At 40.5% G+C, this 27,898-nt stretch overlaps 1 protein-coding gene across 6 annotated transcripts in view; it reads left to right on the top strand.

The window, feature by feature from the left end:
- The window catches only part of ST3GAL1 (ST3 beta-galactoside alpha-2,3-sialyltransferase 1), a 117,202-nt gene extending 107,288 nt beyond the window's left edge, over positions 1-9,914 (top strand). For all 6 annotated transcript variants that reach the window (XM_074202526.1, XM_074202527.1, XM_074202528.1 and 3 more), the window contains 3 exons: positions 913-958; positions 4,038-4,157; positions 5,408-9,914. In XM_074202526.1, coding sequence (XP_074058627.1) covers positions 913-958; positions 4,038-4,157; positions 5,408-5,581 — 340 coding nt within the window. In that variant the 3' untranslated portion in view covers positions 5,582-9,914. The remainder of the gene's footprint in view (positions 1-912; positions 959-4,037; positions 4,158-5,407) is intronic.
- Positions 9,915-27,898: the final 17,984 nt, after the last annotated feature.

Here is a 27,898-nt window from a genome sequence, read left to right as displayed (position 1 = left end):
GAAATGGCAAACCACTCTAGGATCTTTGCTCTAAGAAATGGCCAAATGGTGCCACAAAGAGTCAGAAATGACTGATATAACTAACAAAAAAAAAATACTTGTTGATTGATTCCGACTCTATTTCCATGCTCCTATTATAAAAAAGTCATTGCTGTAAATCTGTGCAAAACCTACTATTGTTATTGCCACTTATTTCTGTTGTCCTTTAAAGCAAGTACTCTTCTTCTCGTTTAGAGGATGGAACTGTATCTCAGAGACTTCCCTTAAAATGATGTACTGTATGATTCCAACTCTAAATCTATGCTTCTATTAAATTTTTAAAAAATACTCAAAAACTAATCACCAGTGCCCCCTGGTGGTCTTAATATTGCAGACTGCGTCATTAGCCAAAGGATTGTAGACCTCTGACTGGAAGGACTTCAGAGTTCAGTTGATCTGTGCTCTCACCTCACATTGCAGATAAGGAAACTAAGAGACAAGGAAACCAAGTCACTTGTTAAAGGCCAACAGGTAGTACCCCTAAAGGCAGACTTAGAGCTTGGTCCAGGACTGTATTCATTCCTCTCCTGATGCTGCTGGGTCCTGATTATTTCTTGCCTCTAGGAAATGCTTCCCCAGGTCAGTGTAGCCACTATTCATTTTGGACAGAGTGCTCTGTGTTTTGGTGAAACATCCAGGTAACTGAGTAAATGGAGTATTGATTGGTGCCAGAATCAGGGAAAGTTTGAATAGTTGTGTATACCTGAACAAAAATAATGGAATTGTTGTGAGAATCAAGGCATATGTAAAACATTTGGCAAGTTTTAGGATGCTCTATAAGAGCTATATTAAATAATAATTATATATATATTATTACTAACTAATAATATATACTATTACTAACTCCATTCTTTTCTCTCTTTTTCTTTACAGCACATATGTCCCTGTTCCCCGAAAAATACAGGTGAAGAGAGAAAAGGTGAGAGTGGTAATGACACTAGCTATATTCCTAAAAATAGCAGTTTCCAGTCCACTGCTTTGTTTGATCCTCAAGACAACCCCAATAGTAACCAAGATTGAGTATGCCCATTTTACTGATGAGGAGTTTATATCTCAGAGAGGACATACACCTTACCCAAGGTGGCATATTCTTGAGCTATGTGACTTGAGTTCTATAATAAGCCCACTGCTTGCATCATTCTCCCTTTTCATCACACCAAGAACATTGCTGAAACCTTCCCTCTTCCCCCCAGCTCGCCAATGTAGAATTAATTCTAGTAGACCTGAATACAGGAAGCCTCAGATACTTTCAGGCTGTGTGATTTTTTTTGCAGGTTATTGAACCTGATTGTGCCTCCATTTTCTCATCTATAAGATGAGAAGGTGGGCTCAATGATCTCCAAAGTTCCTTCCAGCCCTAAATCAGTGGTCCTACAAGTTTGTAGAATGCTAGAGATCTATCTTTTATGTTGAGAGACAGTCAAAAACAGAGGGTAAGGATTAGTGTCTATAACCCCCCCCCCCCAGCTGCAGCTGCTGCTCTAGAACAAAGGCTTCATTCAGCCTTCCACACCTAACCAACAAAGGCAAAACTTAAGTTTGGCCCCTTGAGGCCAGTGAACACCTCCCTTATTTTATCCCTCCCTTTCCACCTCAGTATTTAACCCATCCACAAGACCCTCAGTCAGTATTGATTTTGTAGTAGTGGGCAGGGTTGGGAAGAAGACCACTTGTGTCCAGGCTTACCAAAGGACCCATGGTGTTCACCCAGTAATAGTCACAGAGCCAAGGCATCTTGGAAATCCTCCTATTCAATCTTTTCATTTTATAGAAGAAACTAGTCTAATCGTGGGCAAGTGATTGACCCTTGGATGAGCTAAAGCCCAGACCACAACTGATCCCTTGTTCATGGTCGTGCCTGTTTTCTCTAACAGAAAAATGAGCACCAGATGCCTAAAAGGCTAACCTCCCTCCTTCCCAAGGAGAAGGGGCCTAGGGCTCTAAGGAAGAGGCACAGCATGGACCGTGCCATCCATGGACTCCACCCCTGCCTGGGCCCTCTGTGGAATGCAGCCATTTGTATCTTACCAGGAGTGAGAGAAGACACAGAAATCTCACCAATTAACCTCCCAGACCCTGAGGAGGGAGTCCTGTGGGTTTTCTGAGTACTTCCTTGGCACTATAATTACAAACTCAGCAGGAGCTCTCAAGGCATGAGGGAAGCTGAAATCCCCCAATTCGTCATAATTTTAAAAGAGAAATCTCCGTGCCTCCTTCAGCCTAGCACCCAGAGAAGTCGTGAGGGATCAAACTAGTACCACTGTCAGTTCACCCAAGAAATTCTCAAGTGGAACTGGAGCCATGGCAGTGGGAGTGCATGGGGGTATCCGTTGACTTGCCAATTCTGGAACTGGAAAGGAATTCAGTGGTTAGAGCTATAAGAGACCCTAATTACAATAGCTATTTGGTATCTCATCTGATCCCTGAAACAGTCAAGTGAGGGAGGTCTATTGTCATTCCCACTTTACAGCTATCCACTTTGCAGTGGATAGAACACTGGCCTTGGATTCAGGCAGACAGGAGTTTGAATCCAACCTCAGTCATTTGCCACTTACTAGCAGTGTGACCTTGGGCAAGTCACTTAAACCTGACTGCCTTGCATCCAGAGCCATTTCCACTTGTCCTGATTCATATCTGGCCACTGGATCCAGATGTCTCTGGAGGAGAAAGTAAGGCTGGTGACTTAGTACAGCATCCCCTCCCTCATATCCAATTCATGTGCTTGGCATGGCACCACTTCCCTGATGTTGTGGTCTAATTCAAAAATGACGGACAAACATTAAAAATGAAGAAACCAAGCTTAGAGATTGGAGAACTGCCCATAATCACACAATGCGTTTGTAAACTCATCCAAGCACAATGGTGACATTTTTGACATCATTTTTTGTGTGTGTATAGGCCAAAAAACAAAAACAAAAGCCCAAGTCTCTCTTGACTACAACCCATTATTCTTTACACTACATCAGAGTTATCGCAGGGCATCTAGGTAACTCAGTGGATAGAGCACCAAGCTTGTAATCAGGAAGATTCGCTTTCTTGATTCACATCTGGCCTCGGACACTTACTAGCTGTGTGACTCTGGACAAGTGACTTAACCCTATTTGCCTCAGTTTCCTCAGCTGTAAATGATCTGGAGAAGGAAATGGCAAACCACTCCAGGATCTTTGCCAAGAAAATCCCAAATAGAGCCACAAAGAGTCAGACAAGACTGAAAAAATGATTGAACAACAAATTGGTTATCAAATATGGGACTCCATATGGCCCATAACATTCCAAGTTTGGTCTAAACCAGATTAAAATGTAATTAGGAAATTTTTAATAAAACAAATGAAATAAAACATAGATAACATGACATTTTAAAACTAAATTGTTATCCTCAGGGATCCTTATGTTTGTATTTGTGGCCCCCATTTCTATTTCAGTTTGACACATTGTTCTAAACCATGCCACTTCTTTCCTGAGACCTTAGAAAACAGAGTTGAAAAGCTAGATGGCGAAATTGTAGAACATGAAAGTTAATCCACCTCCAAAGAGACACCTGATGAATTCTGAATACAGATTGAAGCATGATTTTTCACTTTATTTTTCTTGATTTTTTTTTGCAACATGGCTAATATAGAAATATATTTGCATGATTTCACATGTATATTGACTATCATATTACATGTTTTTTCAATGTGTGAAGGAGTGTTGGGAGGGAGAATTCAAATTTTTTAGAATAAATGTTAAGAACAATTAATTTTAAAAAACCATTATATCTACAAGAGACCTTAGAATCCAGTAAGTTAACAGTAGAAAGGGCATCAGAAAGAAATCCAGTTCCATTTCCTCATTCTAAAGATAGAGCAACTGAGGCTCAGAGCAACCACGACTTTGTAGCTGTACAATGGACTCAGGATAGAACCCAGGCCACACAACTACCCCCAGTCCCCATCTAAGATTGTTTTCACAAGTGGTCTCATTATTTTGCTAACCAATGTACTATTCCCCTCACACAGGTTCTGATCTACCACCCAGCTTTCATCAAATATGTCTTTGATAGCTGGCTCCAGGGCCATGGAAGATACCCATCCACTGGAATTCTCTCTGTGATTCTTTCCCTACACTTATGTGATGAGGTAAAACATTTTAATTCTGAGTCTGCAGAAGATTCATTCTTTTCTTTGTTTTTTAATTTTAATAAATTACTGTTTGTTATATGTCTAGGACTCTGGTAAGTGCTGGGGGTATAAAGGCCAAAAAAAAAAAGGCTTCCTCGTCTGAAGTAGTCCATAATCAAATGGGAGAGACAAATTGGGAATAACCATGTACAAACCAGATCTTCCCAGAGGGAAGTCCCTGAGATAAAGGAGTGCTGGGTAAGGCTTCTCACAAAAAGTTGGACTGTATCTTTCTTGAAGTCAGGAGGCAATGATGAGAAAGGAGAGGCTTCCAGGCAAGGAGGATGCCAGGGAAAATGTCAAGGGTTGGATGATTATTGGCTTGTTGCCTTAATGACTAAAGAAGGATAGGAATTTCATTAATCTTCTCTAAAATTATTTTAAATATCATTTTTTTAAAAAAAACTCAAAAAACAGGATCCTTAGGAATGGTGAAGGTCCTGTTTTAACTTTCAGGAGCTGGGAAAGGCTGCAGGAATGCTCTCTGTACTTGCCCCAACAAGTGGTCATCTAACTTCTGCCTCATCATTTTCAGTGACCGAGAGCATGAAGCAACCCTGGCTGGTGCCGAGCTCTATCTACTTTTATATAGTTTTTCTTTATATTGAGCTTAAATGTTCCTCTCTTCCACTTCTCATTCCTAATTCATAGAATCATAGGTTAAGGAGTGAGAAGGAACTTTAAAGGCTATTGAATCCAGTGCCCCAATTATAGATTGGGATAATGAGAGGTTATTTCCCCAGGGTCACCCAAGTAGCAAGTGTCTGACCCTGGTCATTATGCTCCATGAATTGTCACTGTGCATCCTGAAATGTGGCCCCAAAGTGGAAGACAGGATTCATCCATGGGATCAGAATACAGTCGGACCCAAAGCTCCTTTGTTCTGGGTTTGGTGTCCTCTCTTAATGCCCACTCAGAACTAATCCTCCTATTTGGCTTCAGGGCCACAGTGATGATTTGAAGCAAACCTATAGATCATAACTTGACCCTTTCTCCCTCCCCCAACCAGGAATCTTTCCAGAAAGAGTCAAAGCACTGTGCCCCTGGAAGGGGGTGGAGTTGTTGAGAGGGAATGGTGGGATGAGTTATCTGGGACTTGCCTCCTGAAAGAGTTTTATATTTACATATACATTTTCTACTTACTTACATTTCTCCCCCTCCCCCAACACCCTAAACTATAACCATATCTTTTTCTTGTATTCTACTAGGTGGATCTCTATGGTTTTGGGGCAGACAGTAAAGGCAACTGGCATCACTATTGGGAGAACAACCCCTCTGCTGGAGCTTTCCGAAAAACAGGGGTTCATGATGGTGACTTTGAATCCAATGTGACCTCCATCCTAGCATCCCTTAACAAAATACGAATCTTCAAGGGGAGATGACCCCAAGACAGGCCAGAAACTGCAAGGGATGACTCTCTGTAATTTCAGCCCCTTGGCTCTTTCCTGCCTCCTTCTTTGGGGTTTATGAGCCGGAAGACTGTGATGGGCATCTGGGGCTGTGAATGGCAGCTAGACCAATAGACTGTATCTGTTTCATACTTACTTTGATTTCCTTTGGGACTACAAGACAATCCTTGAGAACCAGTAAAGGATGGAGAATCTCAGTGCTTGGGATGGGGTGGGTGGGAAGTGGGGAGAACGAGGAAGATGACAGGTGTGAGTCAGATGGTTGGACACAATTTACCCTGGTTGAACACCTGCTTCTGGCAGGAAATGCAGGCCTTGTTTAGAAATGTTTGACCAGAGGCACTACATTCCACTTTCCTGAAACAGAGCAAGGATTTTCCAGTGAGGGTGGGAAGAAACTTTGTAGGAAGATTCCAGATGGACTATGATTGAGAAGAAAAATGCAACCCTCGTTATTATCATAATTTCTTAATATTTTAATGATTACCTCATTGGTCTGCTTCAGCATTCATGGGAAAAAGCTGGTTTCTTTTAAGTATCTCACTGGACACGTCCTGTGTCTGGCCTCATGCTCCATAAGATCAAAAGGTCTTTGCTGTCCTCTCATACACTGGCCCTCACAGGGCAAAAAGGACCTCTGGTCTCAGAGCTTTTATCGAAACTATTATCAGATGCCTGTGACATCAGTATAGAAAAGAATGGAAGGACATATAACTCTGTGGTGTAGACTTGGGTCCTCTTCTACCATGCTCTCTCCACTCATTTTTTAAAGCAAATATTATTTTAGAAAATTGGTGTTGAAGCAGATGTTTGTTTTGGAAAAATAGGTGTTGGTTGAAATCCTTCTCAGCTTGGAACAGACTGGACATTTATTCCACGTGCCTTTCTATTTTAGAAAACAAATTGAATTCATTTGCTAAAATGAGACAAGAGCCCCATATTAAACGTTTTGGGTTAAGGGAGAGCTTAGACCATGGAAATGTGACCCCCCACAATGGCAGTGTTTGCCCTCTATCCTCACAAGTAAAGTTCCCATACTCTTCTGGGGAAGAAAAAGGGTGTTGAGGAGAAGGAACAAGTTTCATCCCCATTAAGTCTAGGGATACTTTGAATATCTTTTGGGTCTCAAAAGCCAATTCCCATATTAGAGAGAGCAAAATAAGTCTCATGATTACAAAATATGTTGACCATTTAAAATATATTTTTGAAAACTATCTGTCATGGGGTACACACATCTTTGGAGGGAGAATGATACTTTTAAGTCCAGATCTTTGGATTACAACCACGAGATCCAATTGCTTGAATGGGGATAGGGTACCTGGTGCCAACCGTCTTTTGTGACTGATGGGATAGTGATTGATATCATAGGAGAAATCATGCTTATGCTTCATCTTTACTTCCTTCCATCTTTCCTTCCTTCCCTATTTGTGTTCTTTCTCAATTATTTATTGATTTTTAGAAAAATGAACCAATACTGTGTATCTTGATGTCCCATCTTTGGCTTTAATTATTCTCGCTGCAGCTTTGCCAGGATGCTCAGTTTCTAGCGACTTCAAAAACTGCTTGCTTGGTTCTCAGATATGGTGCTTTGGGGCATCTGTGATTTGGAAGGGCCCATCCTGAGGGATCACCTACTGGGTTGTTCAGGGCTTTTGGATTGATTTGGGCAGAGTTCTTTAGTCTGCACAGCAATATTCCTCCGGGTTGATGAGAGTTTTCAGATTAAACTTATGAATACCTGTTATACTGGGACATGATACCTTAGAGTTAAACCATTCCTGTGATTCCTACCATGAAACCCCAGGCCTCTGCATCTGTTGAGTGTGATTCCAGTCCATTCAATCCAACAAGCGTTTTAGCATTCAAGGCACCATGACACCAGGCTAGGAGTCACAAGGGCAAAAGTGAAATGACCCCTTCTATGAAGGAGCCTACTCTGTACTCCTGAAAGACTCCTTCATATGGAGTAAAATACTAGGCGATGGCAATATTTGTTGGGTGAGTGTTAACTTCTAGTTGATTGAGAGTCCACAAACATTTACTGAGCTCCTATTGTGCAGAAACAACATTGTACTAAGTGATGGAAAAAAGGAAGCTTAGGCCCCACCTTCATGAAGCTTATCATTTATTGGGGAGTGGGGTGGAAAGATACTAAGACAGATAGCTATAATACTCAATATTATATAAGTACATTAGAAAGTGGCAAAACAAAGACCACTTGTGTGGATAGTCCCAGAATCCCAGGAACCTCAGTGGTCAGTGATCAGAACTGTCCAGGCCCCATTTGAGCACATCCAGTAACCAATTTCTTCTACAATGGATGAGTTCATTTTCTGATCTTGGTGAATAGTCTTGAAGAAAGCAAAAATAGAGTGTGTTCCCATGGAGCATTGTCAGGGGGGCAGTGAGCTTACTAGCCCCAGAGGTCTTTATATGTTCTATGAGCAAAAGGCATGGAAACTCTCCAAATTAAGGATCACATCTGTGGGTCATCTCTGTGATGACCCTTCTCTTACATCCAAAACTAGAGAGATTCATTCAGCACATTATTTCTTCATTGATCAAAGTAGGTAATTGTGCTAATTATGTCCCAATGCAAAGAGGATGCACTTTTTAAAAAAAGACTAAACATTAGAAATCAGCTTGTTTTGTGCTTGGAGGAGATCCAGGAACAAAGCATATTACAGCCAAAGGAGTCAACCCTCTTCTTTTTTGTTGTTTTGTTTTTTAAATTAAGAAATGAAGAAACTGAAACTTCCAAGAGGTGAATTAATTCATTCACGGTCACACAACTATTAAGTAGTCATAGAGAGGACTAGAACTCAGAGTCTTCCTGATTAATTGTATCTTATACTCCTTTAATTTGTTTGTTTTTCCTAAATTCTGAGTGTATCAAGTCCTTCTACCTCCCAAAATAAATCCCTAATATATTTACTGAGCCTTCTGGTCACTGATATTCTAATTAAGAAAATTTTCTTATATTTGAAAATCCAACTAGTGCTAAGAGGCTTCAGAGCCCTTCCCAAAGAGATGAGACTTCCTGGCACCTTTCTGTCAATCAAGGGGACATTTCAAGGTGGTTGACCTTTGGCCCTGCTAGAAGGGGGCCTCCCCTAACAAAATGGTCCAGACAAGTCAGAAATTCCATTAGGGAGGCATTAGATAACCAACATTGCCATCAACATCTTAATTAACTGAATATTTATTCCAATTAATGGTGTTGGAATTTTAAAAGAACGGATTCAAGTATTAGGAACTCATAGTTCCAGTGATAGACCAACAACCAAGATCACTAACAGCATCACGTCATTCAGGATCATCCCCAAATGTCCTGTGGTCCAGAGGGGTGTCTTAAAGGAGACATTGTCTCTGTTCTCTGAGGGGCTCTTCAGAAGATGATAAAAGAAACTGACCTGCTATTGTACAATTTGCTGACTTTTTAGGGAATTGTGATATTCAGGAAGGGTTGAAAGAACACTGGATTTGGAGTCAGAGGATGACCTATTTCAATTCCTGTGACTTGAATTGAGTTACATCATCCCTAGCCTTCAGTTTCCTTCCCCTTAAAATGAGGGGGTTAGACTAGAATATCTCTAAGGTCCCTTCTAGCTGAATGATTGATGACCTCATTTATTATTGTGTCACTTTTAGTGATGAATGAATGAAACATGTTGAATGCACTGAAGGTTGGACACCTTCCCCTTCCAGAAGCCAGCCCCCAGGGGCTTGGACCCTCTCTTCAGCAAGAGTCCCACATGTTTGAGTTTGAAAGAAAAAAGGAAACTTGTCCCACTCACCCAGCCTTCTGTGTATAAGGCATTGTGCTGAGTGGTGGAAGGGCAAAGAAAGGCAAACACAAACCCTGTGGATAAACGGAAATGCCCCTTCTACACAAGCCGGGGCCTGAGAGTTGTAGCATTTGAATCCACCAATGGTGTGGGATGGTGCTGGGCCTGGCCTGTGGGCCAAGGACTTGCCCTTGATTCTCAGCCCAGCCCAGGAAGCACCTGGACCAGTATGAACTGTCTGGCTGGGCACTGTTTATGGACACGATTTGCTCTCAAAGCCAAAGTTACTTAAGCACTTTTTTACAAAAAAAAAAGTCTTTGCTGCATCCCTGGTTTCATTTCAACTTTTGTCTTGATCTTTATTTGCTTTGCCTCTATGCATTAACTGTTGGTAAACATTTTGAATGAAAAGAAAGGAGTCTGAACAACTCAGATCTCAGCAATATTTTATTTATTGTTAAAAATTTTCCATGATTCAATGAGAATAAAAAATAAAGAACTATTTTATTGCCTTTTAACTATACTTTTGGCTTTGTCTGGAATCACCAAGTTTTTATTTTTTCAATTAACAAAAATCTATTCTCTCTTTTTCCCCTTCTTCCATGAAAAGAAAAGAAAAGAAAAGCCCTTGTGAAAAAATATCTCACGTTTGTCTGTACCAAAATGTTTCTCTCAATTAATACCCTGAGTCTAAAGTTTCTGTCTTCTGTTACCATCCCCACACTCCACCCCTTTGGAAATGTTTACATTTACCTGTTGGGTCTCTCTTCCAAAAGAAACTGATAAAAAAAAGAGGGTCTTCTGAGGTCTAATTTAGCACCATAATTCTCTTCAACCTGTCTCTTGGTGCCTCTATCAGAGATGCATTCAAGTTTTGAGTACTGTGGTCACAGTAGAAAGAGTCAAAGATCCATGGGTCAGTCAAGTTTTATTTCTGATACTGTCTGTGTGACTGTCACTGAATCACTTGATGAGCCTCAATTTTTCCACCTGTAAAATGAAAGAATTGTACTAGAGGATCTCAGAGGTTTATTCTAACTCAGAACCTGTAATTCTACACTAACTGCCATTAGAGACCAACAAACCAAGTGCTATCCAAGCTTCAAAGGTAGAGGTTACTACTACTTGATGAATAAGAACCCTAAAGACTTTTAAAGTGAATTGCAATTCTCCTTGTCTGGGATTGGAGATGTGTGAGAATTCATTTGAACTCTTATTCTATTCCAATCAATTTGATATATTGTATAAATAATATATGGGTGGATAGGTTCTTATTGTGGACTCAAAGTTTAATGTAATGTTCACTATTGTTTGCCAAGTTATGGGATTCACTTGCATAACAAGAAGAATGTGGACAAAGATATCTCCATCCTATTTTGCTCATCCCATGCCCAAATCTATCCTTGATACTTTGGAAAGTCCCCCAACTAAATTATTTCTCTTCCAATATGAGGTGACAGTCTTATTACCTCTTTTTGTTTTGTTTTGTTTTATTTTTTGAATATTTAATATTTATTCTCATTTTGTACAAATGTTTTTTTTATACATTAATAAAATATTCTTGTTTAAGAGTAAACAGAATACCCCCTCCCCCCAAAAAATATAGACTCACTTGAGCGATAAAGTAAAGGGGAGAGGAAAAAATTAAAATAAAAAAATAGTAATAATTGTAGGTATGGCCAGGTGGCGCAGTGGGCGGAGCACCAGCCCTGGAGTCATGAGCACCCAAGCCCACATCCGGCCCCCTACATCCAACAATCACCCATCTGTGTGACATGCAAGCCACCCGAACCCCACTGCCCTGCAAAAATAAAAAATAAATAAAATAAAATAGTAATAATAGTAGGGGTGGCTAGGTGGCGGACAGAGCATTGGCCCTTGAGCCAGGAGCACCTAGGTCCAAATCTGGCCTCAGACACCCAACAATCACCCTGCTATGTGGCCCCAGGTGGGCCACCCAGCCCCATTTGCCCTGCACCCCCAAAAAATAATAATAATAAAAAATGTGCTTGAGTCTTTGTTCCAACACCAACAACTCTGTCATGACTAGGTCACATTCTTTATGATAAGTCCATCACAAAAGTTACTTCCATATTTTTCCACTGTTGCCATGGCTGATCGCAACTCCCTCCTTTCGTATTTCTCCACTGACTCTGCTGTAGGGTCGCTGAGTGGCACAGCAGACAGATCCCTGGTCCTGAGACCAAGAAGCCCTGAGCCCCCATACCACCCCTTAGGCCCAATATCCCCCTGGGCCTATGGTTCCAGGCAGGCCATCCAATCCCAGCCCCTTGCAAGAAGTAAAAAAGAAAATGTGTTATATCTGACCACTCTCCACCCATGGTCCATCCTCTCCAACCTTCACTCACATCACCCCCCCTTCCCCCTGCCCCACCCTTCTTACTCCAGATGCCTATACCCCATTGAGTATATATGCTATTTCCTCTCCTAGCCACCTCTGATGAGAGCGAAGATTCCCTCATTCCCCTTGCCTTCCCCCCTTCCATATCGCTGCAATAGCTCATTGTAATAAAGAAAAATCTTTATTATATGAAATATCTTGGCCTATTCCCCCTCTCCTTTTTCTTTATCCCATTACATTTCCCTTTTGTTCTATTGACTCCATTTTTACACCATGTTTTATCTTCGAATTCAGCTTTCTCCTGTGCTTCAACTATAAAAGCTCCCTCTACCTGCTCTATTAACTGAGAAGGTTCATATGAATATTATCAGTATCATTTTCCTATGCAGGAATACATGCAGGTCATCATCATTAAGTCCCTCATATTTCTCCCCTCTCCTCCAATCTCCATGCTTCACCTGAGTCCTGTATCTGAAGATCAAACCTTCTGTTCAGCTCTGGCCATTCCAACAGGAACATTTGAAATTCCCCTGGTTAATTGAAAGTCCATCTTTTTCCCTGGAAGAGGACATTCAGCCTTGCTGGGTAGTTCATTCTTGGCTGCATTCTAAGCTCTTTTGCCTTCCAGTATATTATATTCTAAGCCCTACGAGCTTCCAATGTAGTTGCTGCTAAGTCCTGTGTGATCCTGACTGCAGCTCCACGATATTTGAATTGTGTCTTTCTGGCTGCTTGTAATATTTTCTCTTTGACTTGGGAGTTCTAGAACTTGGCTATAATATTCCTAGGGGTTGGTTTTGGGGATCTCTTTCTTGGGGGGGGTCGGTGGTTTCTCTCCATTTCTATTTTGCCCTCTGCTTCTAGAATATCAGGGCAATTTTCCTGTAGTAATTCTTTGAAAATGATGTCAAGGTTCTTTTCCTGATCATGACTTTCAGGTATTCCAATAATTTTTAAATGATCTTTCCTAAGTCTGTTTTACATATCAGTTTTTTTTTCAATGAGATATTTCACATTTTCTTCTAATTTTTCATTTTTTTAGTTTTGAAGTATTGGTTCCTGATTTCTGGTAAATTCATCAATCTCCTTGAATTCTATTCTTTGTCCGAAGGATTTGTTCTCAGAGAGTTTTCTTATCTCTTTTTCCATCTGGCCAATTTTGCTTTTTAAAACATTCTTCTCCTCAATAACTTTTTGAACTGTTTTATCCATTTGACCTAAGCTGGTTTTTAGCATGCTATTTTCTTCAGCATTTTTTTGGATTTCCTTGACTAGGCTGCTGACTTCATTTTCATGTTTTTCCTGCATCTCTCTCCTTTCCTTTCCCAGTTTTTCTTCTAACTCCCTCATTTGCTTTTCAAAGTCTTTTTTTGAGCTCTGTCATAGCCTGAACCCAATTTCTATTTTTCTTGGAGTCTTTAGATGCAGGAGCTTGTGCTTCCTCATCTTCAGATTGAGTATATTGATCCTTCTTGGGTTCATAGATAATGTATTTCTCAATGATGTTTCTCTTGTTTCTCTGCTTGCTCATTTTCCCAGCCTAAGCCTGTTTTGGGGGTGCTTCCTGAGCTTTTGGGGCACTCCCACAAGGGTCTCAGTGTGTGAGGTTCTGTCCTCCCTCCTGGTCTGTAAATGACCATAAGTGCCTCCCTCTGCCATGGGGCTGAGGTGGGGGGGCCCTGCTGTTCTATGGGGGGGGGGGGCTTAGACTGTGATCTGGATCTGAATGTGGTCAGAGCCCCAGAGTCCTGTTCCAGGGGCAGAGGACAGAGCTGGGTAGTCTCTCTTCACTCCCCTCCCTAGGCTCAATGGGCTTATGCCTTTGGGGGCTCCTGCTTACTGGCTCTGCCTGCTTCTGTTCTTGGATCTGAAATGCAGTGGCCAAGCAGCTTGCTGTGTGCCCTGAGGGCTGAGCTTCACGTGCTCGCTCTGGCAGAGGTCCTCCCGCTGTTCTCCCAATTTTTGCCTGGTGCTCCCCGGGGGCATAGCTCAGGAGACTCCCCCGCTGCTGTGAGCCGTGGCTCCCAGCGCCCTGGGACTGCCTCTGAGAGGCTGAAGTTTTCGCTCTGGTGGGCCACCCCTCTGGCCTGCCGCCCCTCCGACCCCGGGGAGCAGAGCCTTTCTGCTCTTTTCCAGGTTACCTTGAGTAGCAGAACTGCCTCATTGGGTCCCTCTGTAGGTTCTGTCTCTCGAAAATTTAGTTAGAGTTCTTAGTTTCAAAGATTTATGAGAGAGCACCAAGGACACGATTGTCACCATCTTGGCTCCACCCCTGTCTTATTACCTCTTAATGGAGATGCCCCATATTTCACCCAAAGCATAGACCCCAACCCCAGACCCCCCTCTCCATTAATATGTCCTTTTTGGCCCTCAAGAGCAAGGTCTGTCAACTGATGAGATTCTGTATTTTACCGTCACTCTTTTGCATATTTGAGTATCAAACCCTATAAAAACAAAGTCCCAGAAGAAAGGGACATCTCAGATTGTGAGAAAGATCTGGGATCCACTTAACCTTTGGTAAAGTACCTTTGGCTCAGAGCTCTGCCTCAGTCTCTTATTTTAATCATTTTAATCCTAACTGATGTAGGAAATGGGAACTGAATTGGTGCTAAACTTAGAACATCCCATCAGACTACTAAAGTCTCTTCCAACTCTATACTATACACTTAAGATTTCATTTATAAAAATGATGATAATGTTGATAGCCATTCCTATAACTTTATGGCTTTCAAACTGTTTGACACATGTTAACTCATCTTCACAACCACTCTGTAAGTTGGGGACTATTCCATTTTACAGATAAGGAAACTGAGATGAGGTTAGGTGATTTGTCTAGAGTGGCAAAGCTAAATAGCTGAGGCAGGATTTGAACTCATATTCTAGTGCAACCCACTATCCACTTTGCCACCTAGTTAATGAGTTTAACTTAGCAATGTAATTTAAACTAATTCAGTTATCATTTATTAAATATCTAATATAGTAATATATAGTGTCTGCTTGCTGAGTTAATCATTATTTATACTGACTTTTGTTGCTTAATTGATTAGTTGTATTCAATTCTTTGTGACCTCATTTGTGGTTTTCTTGACAAAAATACTGGAATAGTTTGCCATATCCTGCAGCTTATTATATAGATAAGGATGGAGATAAACAGGGTTTGGCAGGGTCCCACAGCTAGTAAGTGACAGGGGTTGGATTTGAATTCAAGTCCTCCAGACTCCAGAACTGATACTCTGTCCCTTGTACCACCTGTCATATACTAAGTGCAGCAAAACACTAATTTATACTTCTCAATGCAATCAAATCATATTAAACAAAAGCATGCAAATAATATCTTTTAAAAAAAAAAGACCACCACCATCGTGCCATTTAAAGTTGCCAAAAGTTGATTTCCTACCAGATTAGACCAATTTCCCTCTCTGCCCATCTAAGAGCCATATGTCTTCCTCTGGGATGGCCTTCTGAGCAGTTTTAAAATTTCACTACCCAATTAGAACTATCTTCGAGCCATGTAGAATTGCTCCAATCTCAATAATGGGAAACTTAGAAACCAGCCCTACTCTCAATTTAGGAATAGGCTGAAGACTGGAATCTCAGGTGAGTTTTTTATACTTTTAGCTAAAGTTGTTTATCACATAATATAATTGGGACTTCTGCTTCAAAATTACTGATGTTATTTAGATTGCTTTCTCATAGAGGATCTACATATATTTATCGATTGTTTCCAAGAACCTGCACAAACTGTTTATTACATCAGACTATGCAAACTATCTTACTATTGAAAAACAGCTCAAAGGAAACTATCAAGATAACTCAATTGCAAAACAGAGGTTAAACAAAATAGCATCAATTATGCTAGGTTTCCACTCCAGAGGTAATAGAATTTATCCAGCTATATAAAACTGACAAAAATTTCTACTATCTAAATGAGATGGAAATTTATTTTCACAACAATTATGTGCTATAAACTCTGTTAGGCAAATAATAATGAAGCTGCCCTCAAGAAGATTGCATTCTTCTGAAGTAACAACCAATAAACATGTATATATGTTTATATATATTTTAAAATCTATAAAATTAGCTTCCTAATGGAATGAATAGTGCAGCTGCTCTGGAGTCAGGGACCTGAATTCAAATGCTGCCCTAGACACTGCTGTGTGACTTTGGATAAATCATTTAATCCTGATTCAGACACACACACACACACACACACACACACACACACACACACTTTTGCTCAAATGCTGCCTCAGACATTGCTTTGTGACCCTGGATAAGTCACTTAACCCTGTTTGCCAGATATAGATATAAATATGCATATGCATAAACCTATACATACACATATGAATGTATATAGATAGCTACACGTGTACATGCCTATACACACACATATATACATATATATATATAAATGTGGGTATAGAATATAAGCACACACAAAGTAATGGGGAAATGTGAGGAGAGAACAGTTAGAACTTGAGGTTCTGAATTCTATACATGTGACAGAAGTTTCTTAGGCATTGTTAAGGAGATTAGAGGAAATTTAATGGTAAATGTTTAATAGAATGCTTCTTCAGAAAAAAATCAGTCCAAAATACACTTCTAAATTCAATCTGCATCATTACCATATTATTCATCACTTTTTTAAGTCTAGACAATCAACAACGCAATAAATCAAGGCTGAAAATGTAACAATTGGCTCTTACAATGAGGTAACAACTGACTCCAGCACATCCCTATCTGAAGGTGCAGGGAAGAGACTATGAGGACAGAAAAGAATCCAAACAAGTATTTATTGAGCTACCAGTTAAGTGTTAAGCATGAAAATAATGATCCCTTCCTGCCCTGGGAGGGGTAAGGAGTTCTGGGTGTCAGCTTATAAATAATAAGAAATAATAAACCCAACAAATGGGAGAGATGTTTAGTAAAAAATGAAGGTAATCTTAGAAGGAAAAGGTCAAATGACTGGGGGGAAGAGTCACCAGGAGAGCATCCTGACTTGCACACACACACACACACACACACACACACACAGACACACACACACACACACAGACACACACACACACACACACACACACACACACACACACAAAGGTTTGTATATAAGTGGGAAAGGACCCAAAGGCAAACTTTGGTTTCCTTCCCAATTTTGTCCAAGGTCAGATCAAGATGGTACCCAAGAGGGGACAGAGAATGATAGATCTAGAAGGAAACATATTTTGAGCCTACCTGAAGACAAAAGGGGACTCTCAGAGGTGGAAAGGGCTTTGGAGGCCTTGGACTCTCACCTTGACTGAACAGGAGATCCCTCTACAACCTCCTAAGGAGATCTCGCCTGGCCTCTGCTTCCAGACTTCTGCTGTTGAGGGAGCTAACTACCTACTTCACAAGCAAGTCAAGACATGGTGCTGTGATGTCAGAGGTCCTCTTCGAAAAAGAAGGACAAGAACAGCTAGGTGGCTGACCATAGTGGCTATGGCCCAGGAGGCAGGGGGACTTGAGTTCAAATCTGTACTTAGACATTTGAGATATATATATATATATATATATATATATATATATATATATATAATATAATGTTAAGAGCCAATTGTCTTGCGTGTGTATGAGAGAAAGAGAGAAGAGACAGAGACACAAAGAGAGACAGAGAGGAGGGGAGAGAGAGAGTGAAAGAGAAAGAGAGAGAGAGAGAGAGAGAGAAAGAACAAAGTACAAGCAGCAATAATGCACAAAGTGGCACTTTTTAGGAAATCCTTCTTCCAAAGACCCATTGTCTGCCTAGAAGCAGCTAGGCAACTCAGAGGATAAAATGTTGGACCTGAAGTTAGGAAGTTCTGAGTTCAAATTTGACCTCAGACACTTCTTACCTGGGCAAGTCACTTTATCTCATTTCTTCAATTGGAAAATAGGAATAATAACAGCAGCCATCTCCAGAAGGACATGATATTTGTAAAGCACTGTCTTCTTGTTTCCTTCCTTCCTCTTCATTGCTATCCAAAGCCCAGTTTCTACTCAGACTTGGAAGGAGAGATATTCTGAGTCTTGGTCAGGCAGGGAGGGACCCCCCCAGTAAACAGGAGCAAACATGTTGGGTTTCTAGAAGTACAGGGCTTGACCGTGTGGGTTTCTCCTTAATTTAAAGTCTCTCTGGTTGAGCTGTAAATACAGCTCACTGGCAACTGCCCCCCTCTCCTGATTTGGTTCCTTTTATAATGATCTTTATTTAGCCCCCTGTCCAGGCTCAGGGGAGCAGTTAAGACTTTCCTTCTAGGCCTGTTTTCTGTGCCTGGTGAATTTATATCTCCTTTAAAAGACTTGGCAGGCCGAGACGCTCAGCCCTTGTCTCGGGGGCAGGCTCCATCCTCAGCCCTGGCTTCCCTTGGAGCATCATTAGAGACATTGGCTGCTTCTAGGAGCTGCTTGGACCCTGGCTCTGGCCCACTGGCATTAATTAAGGCTCCTCTTACTCCAGCTATTCCTCTTCCCCAAAGCTTTGGGAATGAGCATTTTCATCCGCTGTAATGGCCATTCTGTGGGATAAATCCAGGAGCGGCTGCTCATGGCAAGCCTGAGGCCCTGAGGGGAGACTGACAAGGCCTTTCCCATTAGGCAGTAGAACTGGGGTGGCTCAACAGAAGAGGGGATAGCCAGGTCCCATAGTCCTGGGCAAAATGGCTTTTTTAGAATTAAGACTTTTGGGGGGGAATGTTTTAAATAATAATAACTAACTCACTTAGTGTTTTAAGGTTTGTAAAAATATTTCATTTTATTCTTACAACAATTCTGAGAGGAAGATGCTTTTGCTATTCCCATCTAACAGATGAGGTAACTGAGGCAAAGAGAGGTCAAATGACATCCAGGATTTTCCCAACTAGTTTCTTAAGCCAGAGTTGAAGTCAGGTCTTCCTGGTGCTATATCCATTACTCTATCCACTGAGTAGCTGCCTCAATTTGACAGACCCCAGTAATAAGAATTCCTCCTGTCTCCAAAATGTTTTCAGGTTTAGGAACTATTTCCCTCACCCCAATGAAATGGGTAATGCAAGGGCTTTTTTTTTCCCAAATGAGGAGACAGACCTAGAGAGAAAAATAGTCATATAGCTGGTAAATGGGTAGGGCTGGAAAAAGATGTCTTAAATGTTTCCTTAGATAGAGCACCATCCCTGGAGTCATGAAGATATAAGTTCAAATCTGGCCACAGACACTTAATTTCTTAGCTGTGTGATCATAGGAAAGTCACTTAGTCCCATTGCCTTGCACCAAAAAAAGGAAAAAAATGTTTTTCTATGATTTCACTGCCACTCTCTGAGCCTCAGTTTCCACTTTTGTAAAATGGAACTTGAACTAGGCATTTTCCAACCTTGCTTTGTTTCTGTAATATCTTAATGGGGGGAAGGGGAGAAGAGCTATTTATTTCTTAAAATCAATTCTCCTTTAAAATGCCTTAAAGTTCAAAACTGATCAACATGGTTGAATGCTCAGGTTGCAAGTTATCGATTTTCCCAACAGAGATTAGTTAGTATTTTCACATATAAACACACCTGAAATCAAGGCTAAGCACCAGGGAGTACAAATGGAAAAAAAGAGTATCTGCTCTCAAGCTCATGTTTCATGTGGGAGAGATAACAAATGAGAAGGTCAACTATAGGACTGATGGCAAGACCCAGGGGTGCTACAGTAATACCAGGGGTTCAGATAACAGTGCTAGAGGTCTTCGGGGAGTAAAGGCAGAGCAGATGATAAGTCCTGGTGGGCTTCTATCTCACTGACAGAATAGAGTTGGTGACTCCAACTCATGTAAGCCAATAGCCTGTGGGATGGGTCCTGGGCAGCCTGGGGTAGGGGGGTCCTCCCATTGCCTGCCCAGAAGTATGGGTTCTGAGATATACAAAGACAGCAAGGGGGTAAGGAGGAAATGCCAGCCCAGTGTAATATTGCTCACTCCCCAATTGGGACATTTTAGCCCTTGTTAGTGTTTGCACAGAAAACACTTACTTTGAACCCAACTATTGGTATTTTTAACTCTCTAACTGGTGGCATTCCAAATATATCTTTATAAGATGGTCTTTTGAAATTCAAGGCCTAATTTTCTCATAGAAATAAAGTTATCTCCATTTGTTATGTTTCTCAGCATTCTTTTCAAATCAAACAACATACCTGAAATATACTATTTAGAGAACCAGTCGGAGTCCTGGGTCCTGGGAGCTGACTTGTTGGGAAGAGTGATGAGGGAAAGGTGTATTTCTTTCTTTGTCAGTCCAGGGCTGAATTCTAAGTAAAATTTTAAAATAAAAAAATGCCAAAACTCTCCACACTCCTTAATTCTAGCCTTCTCTGGCTCATAATGTGAAGTCATTTACCCTTATGGGAAGGAAGGAAAAACAGAAGAAGGGAAGGAGGGAAGGAGGGAGGAAAGAAGAGAAGGAAAGCAGAAAGGAAAGAAGGAAGAAAGAAAGGAAAGAGAAAAGGAAGGAAGGAAGGAAGGAAGGAAGGAACAAATGAATGAAGAAAAGAAGACCAGGAAAGAAGGAGGAGAGGGAGGAAGGTAGGAAGGGAAGAAGAGAGGAAAGGAAGAAGATAGAGAAGGAGAGGAGGGAGTAAGGAAGCAAGGAAAGGAAAGAAGAGGGAGGAAGGGAGAGAAAGAAGGAAGGAGGAAAAGAAGGAAGGAAGGAAGGAAACAAGCACTTATTAAATTTTCACTTTATACCAGTACTAGTGTTAAACATTTTACAAATATTATGCCATTTGATGCTATTATTCTTCCCATTTTACAGTTTAGGAAATTAAGACAGAGCTTAAATGACTTGTCATTTTCCAGCTGCTTCTATCTCTTGAACTCCCCCCTCCTTAGGTTACCTGAAATCCCTTCCCAAATCTCACTGCTAACCCCCAGTTATACTTTGAAGAAAGGGACCCTGGGTGATTTTTGTACATTTATTCCATTTTTCTTGTTTGTAGTTCTCCTTTCACTTTCATCTTTGAATGACCTTGAAACAACTACTGAACTGGATATCATAACAAATTTTCTTTAAACCAGTCTTACCTTCTAATGTTTCTCATAATCCTTCTTCATAACATATAAACAAGTTTATATGATAAACCAGTGTTGAAAGCCATCTCTCTTTTTTAACAAATAAATCCAATGCTTGTTAACTGAGGTTTTTCTAGGCTCTCTTGGTCTTCTTGATCAGATAATTAATTTACATTTATTAAATTTTTGAATAACATTTTTATAATTTATTTCTGTTATTCTTTTTTTCAATTACTTATCAAAGTAGTTGGGAATTAAGGTTTTTAAATTATATATCATGTCTTTTTTCCATTGTTCCTTCTTCTTGATTTTTACTATTTCTGATCCCAGCTCCAATGAATCAGTGATTTGATTGAACACACACATTGAACTAATCAAGTAGTTACAGAGTTATCAAGGATAGCTGCTGCATCAAAAAATAAGCCTACCTCTTAAAATGCAACCAATATTATTCTTTTTCATTAAGTGCTTATGATGTCCACTATCTACCAATTCTTCCAGAATAAGTATTTGTACTGTAGACATATGAGACATCTATAAAATCCAAAGGTCTTTGGCTTCTTTCATTCTTTTTCATACTTTCCCATGTATTTCTTCCCACTGTCTTCTTATCTTTTCATAGAATTCATGAAGTATCAGAGTGTACACTGTTTTAATTTGGGCGTCCATCAAATTCTTTGTAAAATCTCTCTATCACTTTAACCTCAGCAACCAACACTGGTACACAAAGCTACCATTAAAAATAATGACATCATAATATTTTTTTGCACTAGCACTGCAATGCAAGATGATCAAATAGCCTTTGTTTCTTGTTGCTTTTGTTTAGTTGTTTCAATTGTGCCCAACCCTTCACGATTCCATTTGGGGTTTTCTTGACAAGGATACTAGAGTGATTTGCCATTTCCTTATCCAGCTCATGTTATGGTTGAGGAAACCGAAGCAAATAGGATAAAGTTACTGACCCAAGGTCACACAATTAGTAAATGTCTGAGGTTGGATTTTCCTCACTCCAGGTCCAGTGCATTATGCACTATGATACCTTGCTGCCCTTTGTTGCTTTGGATACCCAAAGAAAGGTCTCATTTTCTCGTAGAAATAAACTGTGGGCTCCATGACAGGGGGGACTACTTTTTGCCTTTCTTTGTACTCCCCCCCACCCCAGCACTTCTTTGCCTAAGGAATAGCTATGAATTTTTCTTCCATTTAGTCACAACTTCCTTCCAGGTCCTTTTAGGGCAAGAAAGTGAAGATTAATATGATTCACCTCCTTCAGGAATATGCTCACTCATTGATCATTGGAAAAGGATCTCCCATTTAGAATATTAATAAAGCTGTTTAATGGTCTAAAAATAGTGCAATTATCAGCATAATCTGCTTCCTTTTCCACCATCACTTCAAGTTCATAAGGAGGATGTTCAGGACTGAGTGACATTTGATATATTTCAGTGGGCTATGGTCCAAAATTTCATCACCACCAAAGCAATCCATAGCCATATGAAAAAATGCTCTAAATCATTAATTATTAGAGAAATGCAAATTAAAGCTTCGCTGAGGTACCACCTCACACCTCTCAGATTGGCCAGTATGACCAGGAAGGATAATGATCATTGTTGGAAGGGATGTGGGAAATCTGGGACACTATTACACTGTTGGTGGAGCTGTGAACTCATCCAACCCTTCTGGAGAGCTATTTGGAACTATGCCCAAAGGGCAACAAAAATGGGCATACCCTTTGACCCAGCAATACCACTACTAGGTCTATACCCTAAAGAGATGAGGAAAAAGGATAAAAACATTACTTGTACAAAAATATTCATAGAAGCCCTGTTTGTGGTGGCAAAGAATTGGAAATCCAGTAAATGTCCTTCAACTGGGGAATGGTTTAGCAAACTGTGGTATATGTATGTCATGGAACACTATTGTTCTATTAGAAACCAGGAGGGACGGGATTTCAGGGAAACCTGGAGGGATTTGCATGAACTGATGCTGAGTGAGATGAGCAGAACCACAAAAACACTGTACACCCTAACAGCAACATGGGAGTGATGTTCAACCTTGAAGGACTTGCTCATTCCATCAGTGCAACAATCGGGAACAATTTTGGGCTGTCTGCAAAGGAGAGTACCATCTGTATCCAGATAAGGAGCTGTGGAGTTTGAACAAAGTACAAGGACTATTCCCTTTAATTAGGAAAAAAAACAACCAGATGTCTTATAGTTTGATCTGGTTACCTCTGAGAATTCTGTTCTCTTTAAGGATATGATTTCTCTCTCATCACACCCAATTTGGATTGAGGTACAACATGGAAACAAAGTAAAGACTGATGGAGTGCTATCTGTGGGGTGGGGGTGGGGGAGGGAAGCAAGATTGGGGGAAAACTGTAAAACTCAAATAATATCTTTAATAAAAATTTAAAAAAATAAAGACAACAGAGATCATTGAAGATGCAATCTGCTATTGAAGATGAGAAGCAATGGGAACAAGTACTATACAGAGAGGTTGACCATTGCAAGAAAAGTCACCTCTTGGTTAGGGACTGAGGAAAAGGAAAAACACAGAAGATAATGACAAGGGATTTTAAAATGAAGACAAAGGGAGTGTTTATCAATGTGTACTTTTAAATGGAAAAAATGGAGGCAGCTAGGTGGTGCAGTGGATAGAGCACCGGCTCTGGAGTCAGGAGTACCTGAGTTCAAATCCGGCCTCAGACATTTAATAATTACCTAGCTGTAATGGCCTTGGGCAAGCCGTTTAACCCCATTGCCTAGCAAAAACCTAATAAATAAATGGAAGAAATAAAAAATAAATTTCATCACCAGATGACCTGTTTTCTGGTTAAGTACTCTTATTGATCTTGTTTAGTCCTCAGAAAACACATTTGATCTCCTTCTGGGGTCAGACTTAAAGGTTTCTCAACATGGTATCACACCTCCTCAGCACCTCAACCCCTGGCCTGCCTCTGTCCTTCTGGTTGGAGAGGTGGGGGTGAACTCCAGTTGCCCTTCTCTCATTCACCAGCATTTAAGAAGGAATTATCTTGATCATATACCACCAACTGTTTCCCTGACTCCATCCTCTTCAGAGACTCATCATTCAGCAAAATGGCATCCACTCTAAGACTCACACCTCGGATCATTTCCCTCCCTTCCCCACCCCCTCTGCATGACTTCCTCGACTACACTGACCCTGTAGGCTAACATCCCCCTTCAATCCCCACCTTTGCTTTTCAGCTTCTTTTTAGGTGCTACAACTCTCATTGGATTATGAGCTCCTTGAGGGAAGGGATGGCCTTCTACCTTTCTTTGCATCCTCAATGCTTAGCAGAATGTCTGTCACATATTAGGGTCTTAACTAATGTTTATTAATTCTGACTCTGGTAAGACCTGGCAGAGCCCATCTGTATCCAGATAAGGAGCTGTGGAGTTTGAACAACGTGCAAGGACTATTCCCTTTAATTTAGGAAAAAAACCAGATAGCTTATTGTCTGATCTTGTTACCTCTTAGACTTCTTGTCTCTTCTCTAAGGATATGATTTCTTTCTCATCACACTCAATTTGGATCAAGGTACAACATGGAAACAAAGTAAAGACTGATAGATTGCTTTCCGTGAGGTGGGGGGAGTAAGATTGGGGGGAAATTGTAAAACTCAAATAATATCTTTAATAAAAACAAATTTTAAAAAAGTCCTGGCAGAGCCCAAGCCCCATTGGCATAGTCTTTTAGAACCCAAGGTCTTTGAAAAAGCTTTGGAGTAAAATCTTGTGGAGGATGTCTCATTCCCTTTTCTCCACTCTTACCAGTCATTGCCCTAGACCAGGCCCTCCTGACCTCTTGGTTCTGGACAATAGGCAATGGCCTATTAAAATCTATTATTAATCAACAACCTAATAGACCTGGTGGTCTCCTTGCATCAAGGCTCTACTCCTTCCAATGCATCCTCTAGTTTTTCTGTATCAGTCCTTCACTGATACTTATGATGCTCTATACACAGCATTCTACCTCCATGAGTTTGTATAGGCCTTCCACGATGTCTGAAATGCCCTCTGTCCTTACCTGCTCTCTCGTACAATCCTCAACTTCCCCCAAAACTCAGCTCAACAGCACCTCTAACAGAAAGCCTATGCCAATCCTCCCCAGCTGGGGTTAGTGCCCCTGTCCCTGCAAATTATCTGACATCTACTTTCTAAATATTTTGTATTTACTGTCTTCAGTCTCGAGTACAAAAATATTTTAATTTTTTAGTCTTGTGTTCTCAAAGCCTTACAAAATGCTGACCACAGTGAGCACTGAAGTCAATGCCTAGTGAATGCTCCTAATAATGCTGCTTTTCAGTAAGGTTGATAATCTAGACGTTGGTTACTCTCTTCTTTCTGCCACAAGAGGGCAAACAATACCCATGTATGGAGTTCTGAGAAAGCCTCTTGAGGCGAGAATGAGAAGGGAGCTGGCAAGATGAATCCCTCTGTGTCTCTTCATATTGCTGAGGAACAGACCAAAGTGTAGAATGGGAAGCGATTTGTTCAAAGTCCAGTTAGTTGGCAAAATGAAGCTGTGAATTCAAGTCTTTTGACCCCAAAGTCATCGTTCCCCCCAGGCCTATAGTTCATTACTCTTAATTCCTGGCATATTTAGGAACTAATAAGTAAATAGCATAACACACAAATGGAGGTGGGGATAAGAAAAGGAGAGGATTTGGGATTGGGGGAAGGGGTGATAACCTCAAATAATATCACTATATGACTTTCTACTCATAGGAATAACTGTTTTGCTTGACCAGACGCATGAACCTATCTGAGATCTCCATGAAGTATTGTTCAAGTTATGGAAAATGAACGAGTATTTATTATTTACTATGTATTAAGTGTAGTCTCTCCTCTCATTGGGCTCAAAGACTACCTAAAATACTTAGTATAAACAAGATACAGACAGAATAAATTAGTTAATGGGAAGGAGTTAGCATTAAAAGATATTGGGAAAGGATTCTTTGCAGAAGTCAAGAGTTTAGGTGGCAGCTGGAAAAAAAAAGGTCAGGGAAGCCATCTGGAGATGAGGAGGGACCTAAGGTTCTAAAGAACTTTAAAAGCCAAACTAGGGATTTTATATTTGATCCTGGAAGTAATAGGGAGCCACTAGAATATATTGAATTGGGTGAGAGGGAGGATGACATGGTTTAGATATATACTTTAGGAAGATCAGTTTGACAGTTGAGGCAATGTCAGAGGTAAAAAAGGAGACATGAAAAATCAGTGACCAGTGGCTGGTCATTGATTTAATATAAGGTAAGAGGAACTGAAGGATCATTGATGACAAACATCATTGTCATAAACATTGGACATTATGAGCACCATATGACAAAGAACAAGATGATCCAGTTTGGGAGACTGTTGGGAAGGTGATACCCTTAAAAGTAACAAAAAAATCAAAAGGAAGGGAGGTTTTGGAGGAAAGATAAAATAAAAATAGTCTTTATATCCCCAGTACCTAGTATCATACCCTGCATGCAGTAGGTATTTAATAAATATTTATTAATTAAATTGCATCATTGAACCTGTTGCAGGATTTTGTTTGGGAAGAGTGTCACTTTACTTATCTATAGAATCTCACAATCTTAGAACTAGTAGGAATTTTAAGGATCAGTCTAAGAATAACACAATAACATCCTTATCAGTGACTAGTGAGGGCACCTGGAGTTTACCTCCACCTCTCCAACCTGAAGGATGGAGGCAGCCCAGGGGTTGGGGTGCTGAGGAGGTGTGATACCGTGTTGAAAAACCTTTAAGTCTGACCCCAGAAGGAGATCAAATGTGTTTTCTGAGGACTAAACAAGATCAATAAGAGTATTTAACCAGAAAACAGGTCATCTGGTGATGAAATTTTGGACCATAGCCCAACGAAATATACAAAATGTCACTCAGTCCTGAACATTCTCCTTATGAATTTGAAGTGATGGTAGAAAAAGGAAGCAGATTATGCTGAGAATTACACAATTGTTAGACCATTAAAAAACTTTAACTATTAATATTCTAAATGGAAGATCCTTTTCCAATGATCAATGAGTGAGCATATTCCTGAAGGTGAATCATATTAATCTTCACATTCTTTTTTTTTTTAGGTTTTTGCAAGGCAAATGGGGTTAAGTGGCTTGCCCAAGGCCACACAGCCTAGGTAATTATTAAGTGTCTGAGACCGGATTTGAACCCAGGTACTACTGACTCCAAGGCCGGTGCTTATCCACTACGCCACCTAGCCGCCCCTAATATTCACATTCTTGCCCTAAAATGGACCTGGAAGGAAGTTGTGACTAAATGGAAGAAAAATTCATAGATATTCCTTAGACAGGCAAAGAAGTGTTGGGGTCGGGGGGAGTACAAAGAAAGGCATAAAGTAGTCCTTCCTGTCATGGAGCTCACAGTTTATTTCTATAAGGAAATGAGGCCTTTCTTTGGGTATCATTTACCCCAAAGCAACAAAGGGCAGCAAGGTGCCATAGTACATAATGCACTGGACCTGGAGTGAGGAAGCCTTATCTTTTTGAGTTCAAATCCAGCCTCAGACATTTACTTAGCTGTGTGACCCTGAGTCAGTAACTATCCTGTTTGCTTCAGTTTCCTTAACCATAAAATGAGTTGGATAATTCTCATCATTATCATAGTAGCTAGCAATTACATCATGCTTTAAAAGTTTGCAAAATGTCCTACATATATCTTACTTGATTCTCCCAAGAACTCTAATTTTACAGAGGAGGAAACTGAAATCAGGATAGATCGAGTGTCTTGCTAGGGTCACAAGGCTAGCTAAATGTCTGATGGTCCAGCAATCTATAGTTTCTATCTCTTCATGTCTCTGTTTTTTTTTTTCTGTCATAGTTTCTATATTATGTCTTCCTTTCTCCTATCCTTTTTCCTTCCCTCACTCTTTCCCATTTTCTCTTTCTTCCTTCTTCATCCTCTTCGTCTCTTTGTGAATCTTGAGGCAAATTGATTCCCTTCCTGCTCTAGTTCCTACTTCTACCTATATAAGCTGAAGGTCCTTTTATTTCCTTCTTCCCTTCCTTTCTCTATCTTTCAAAACCTTGGATCTTATTATTGGATATGTGGAATCAACAA

The sequence above is a fragment of the Macrotis lagotis genome, chromosome X (assembly GCF_037893015.1).
Source record: "Macrotis lagotis isolate mMagLag1 chromosome X, bilby.v1.9.chrom.fasta, whole genome shotgun sequence".
NCBI lineage: Eukaryota > Metazoa > Chordata > Mammalia > Peramelemorphia > Peramelidae > Macrotis > Macrotis lagotis.
This window is presented reverse-complemented; position numbering and strand designations above follow the sequence as displayed.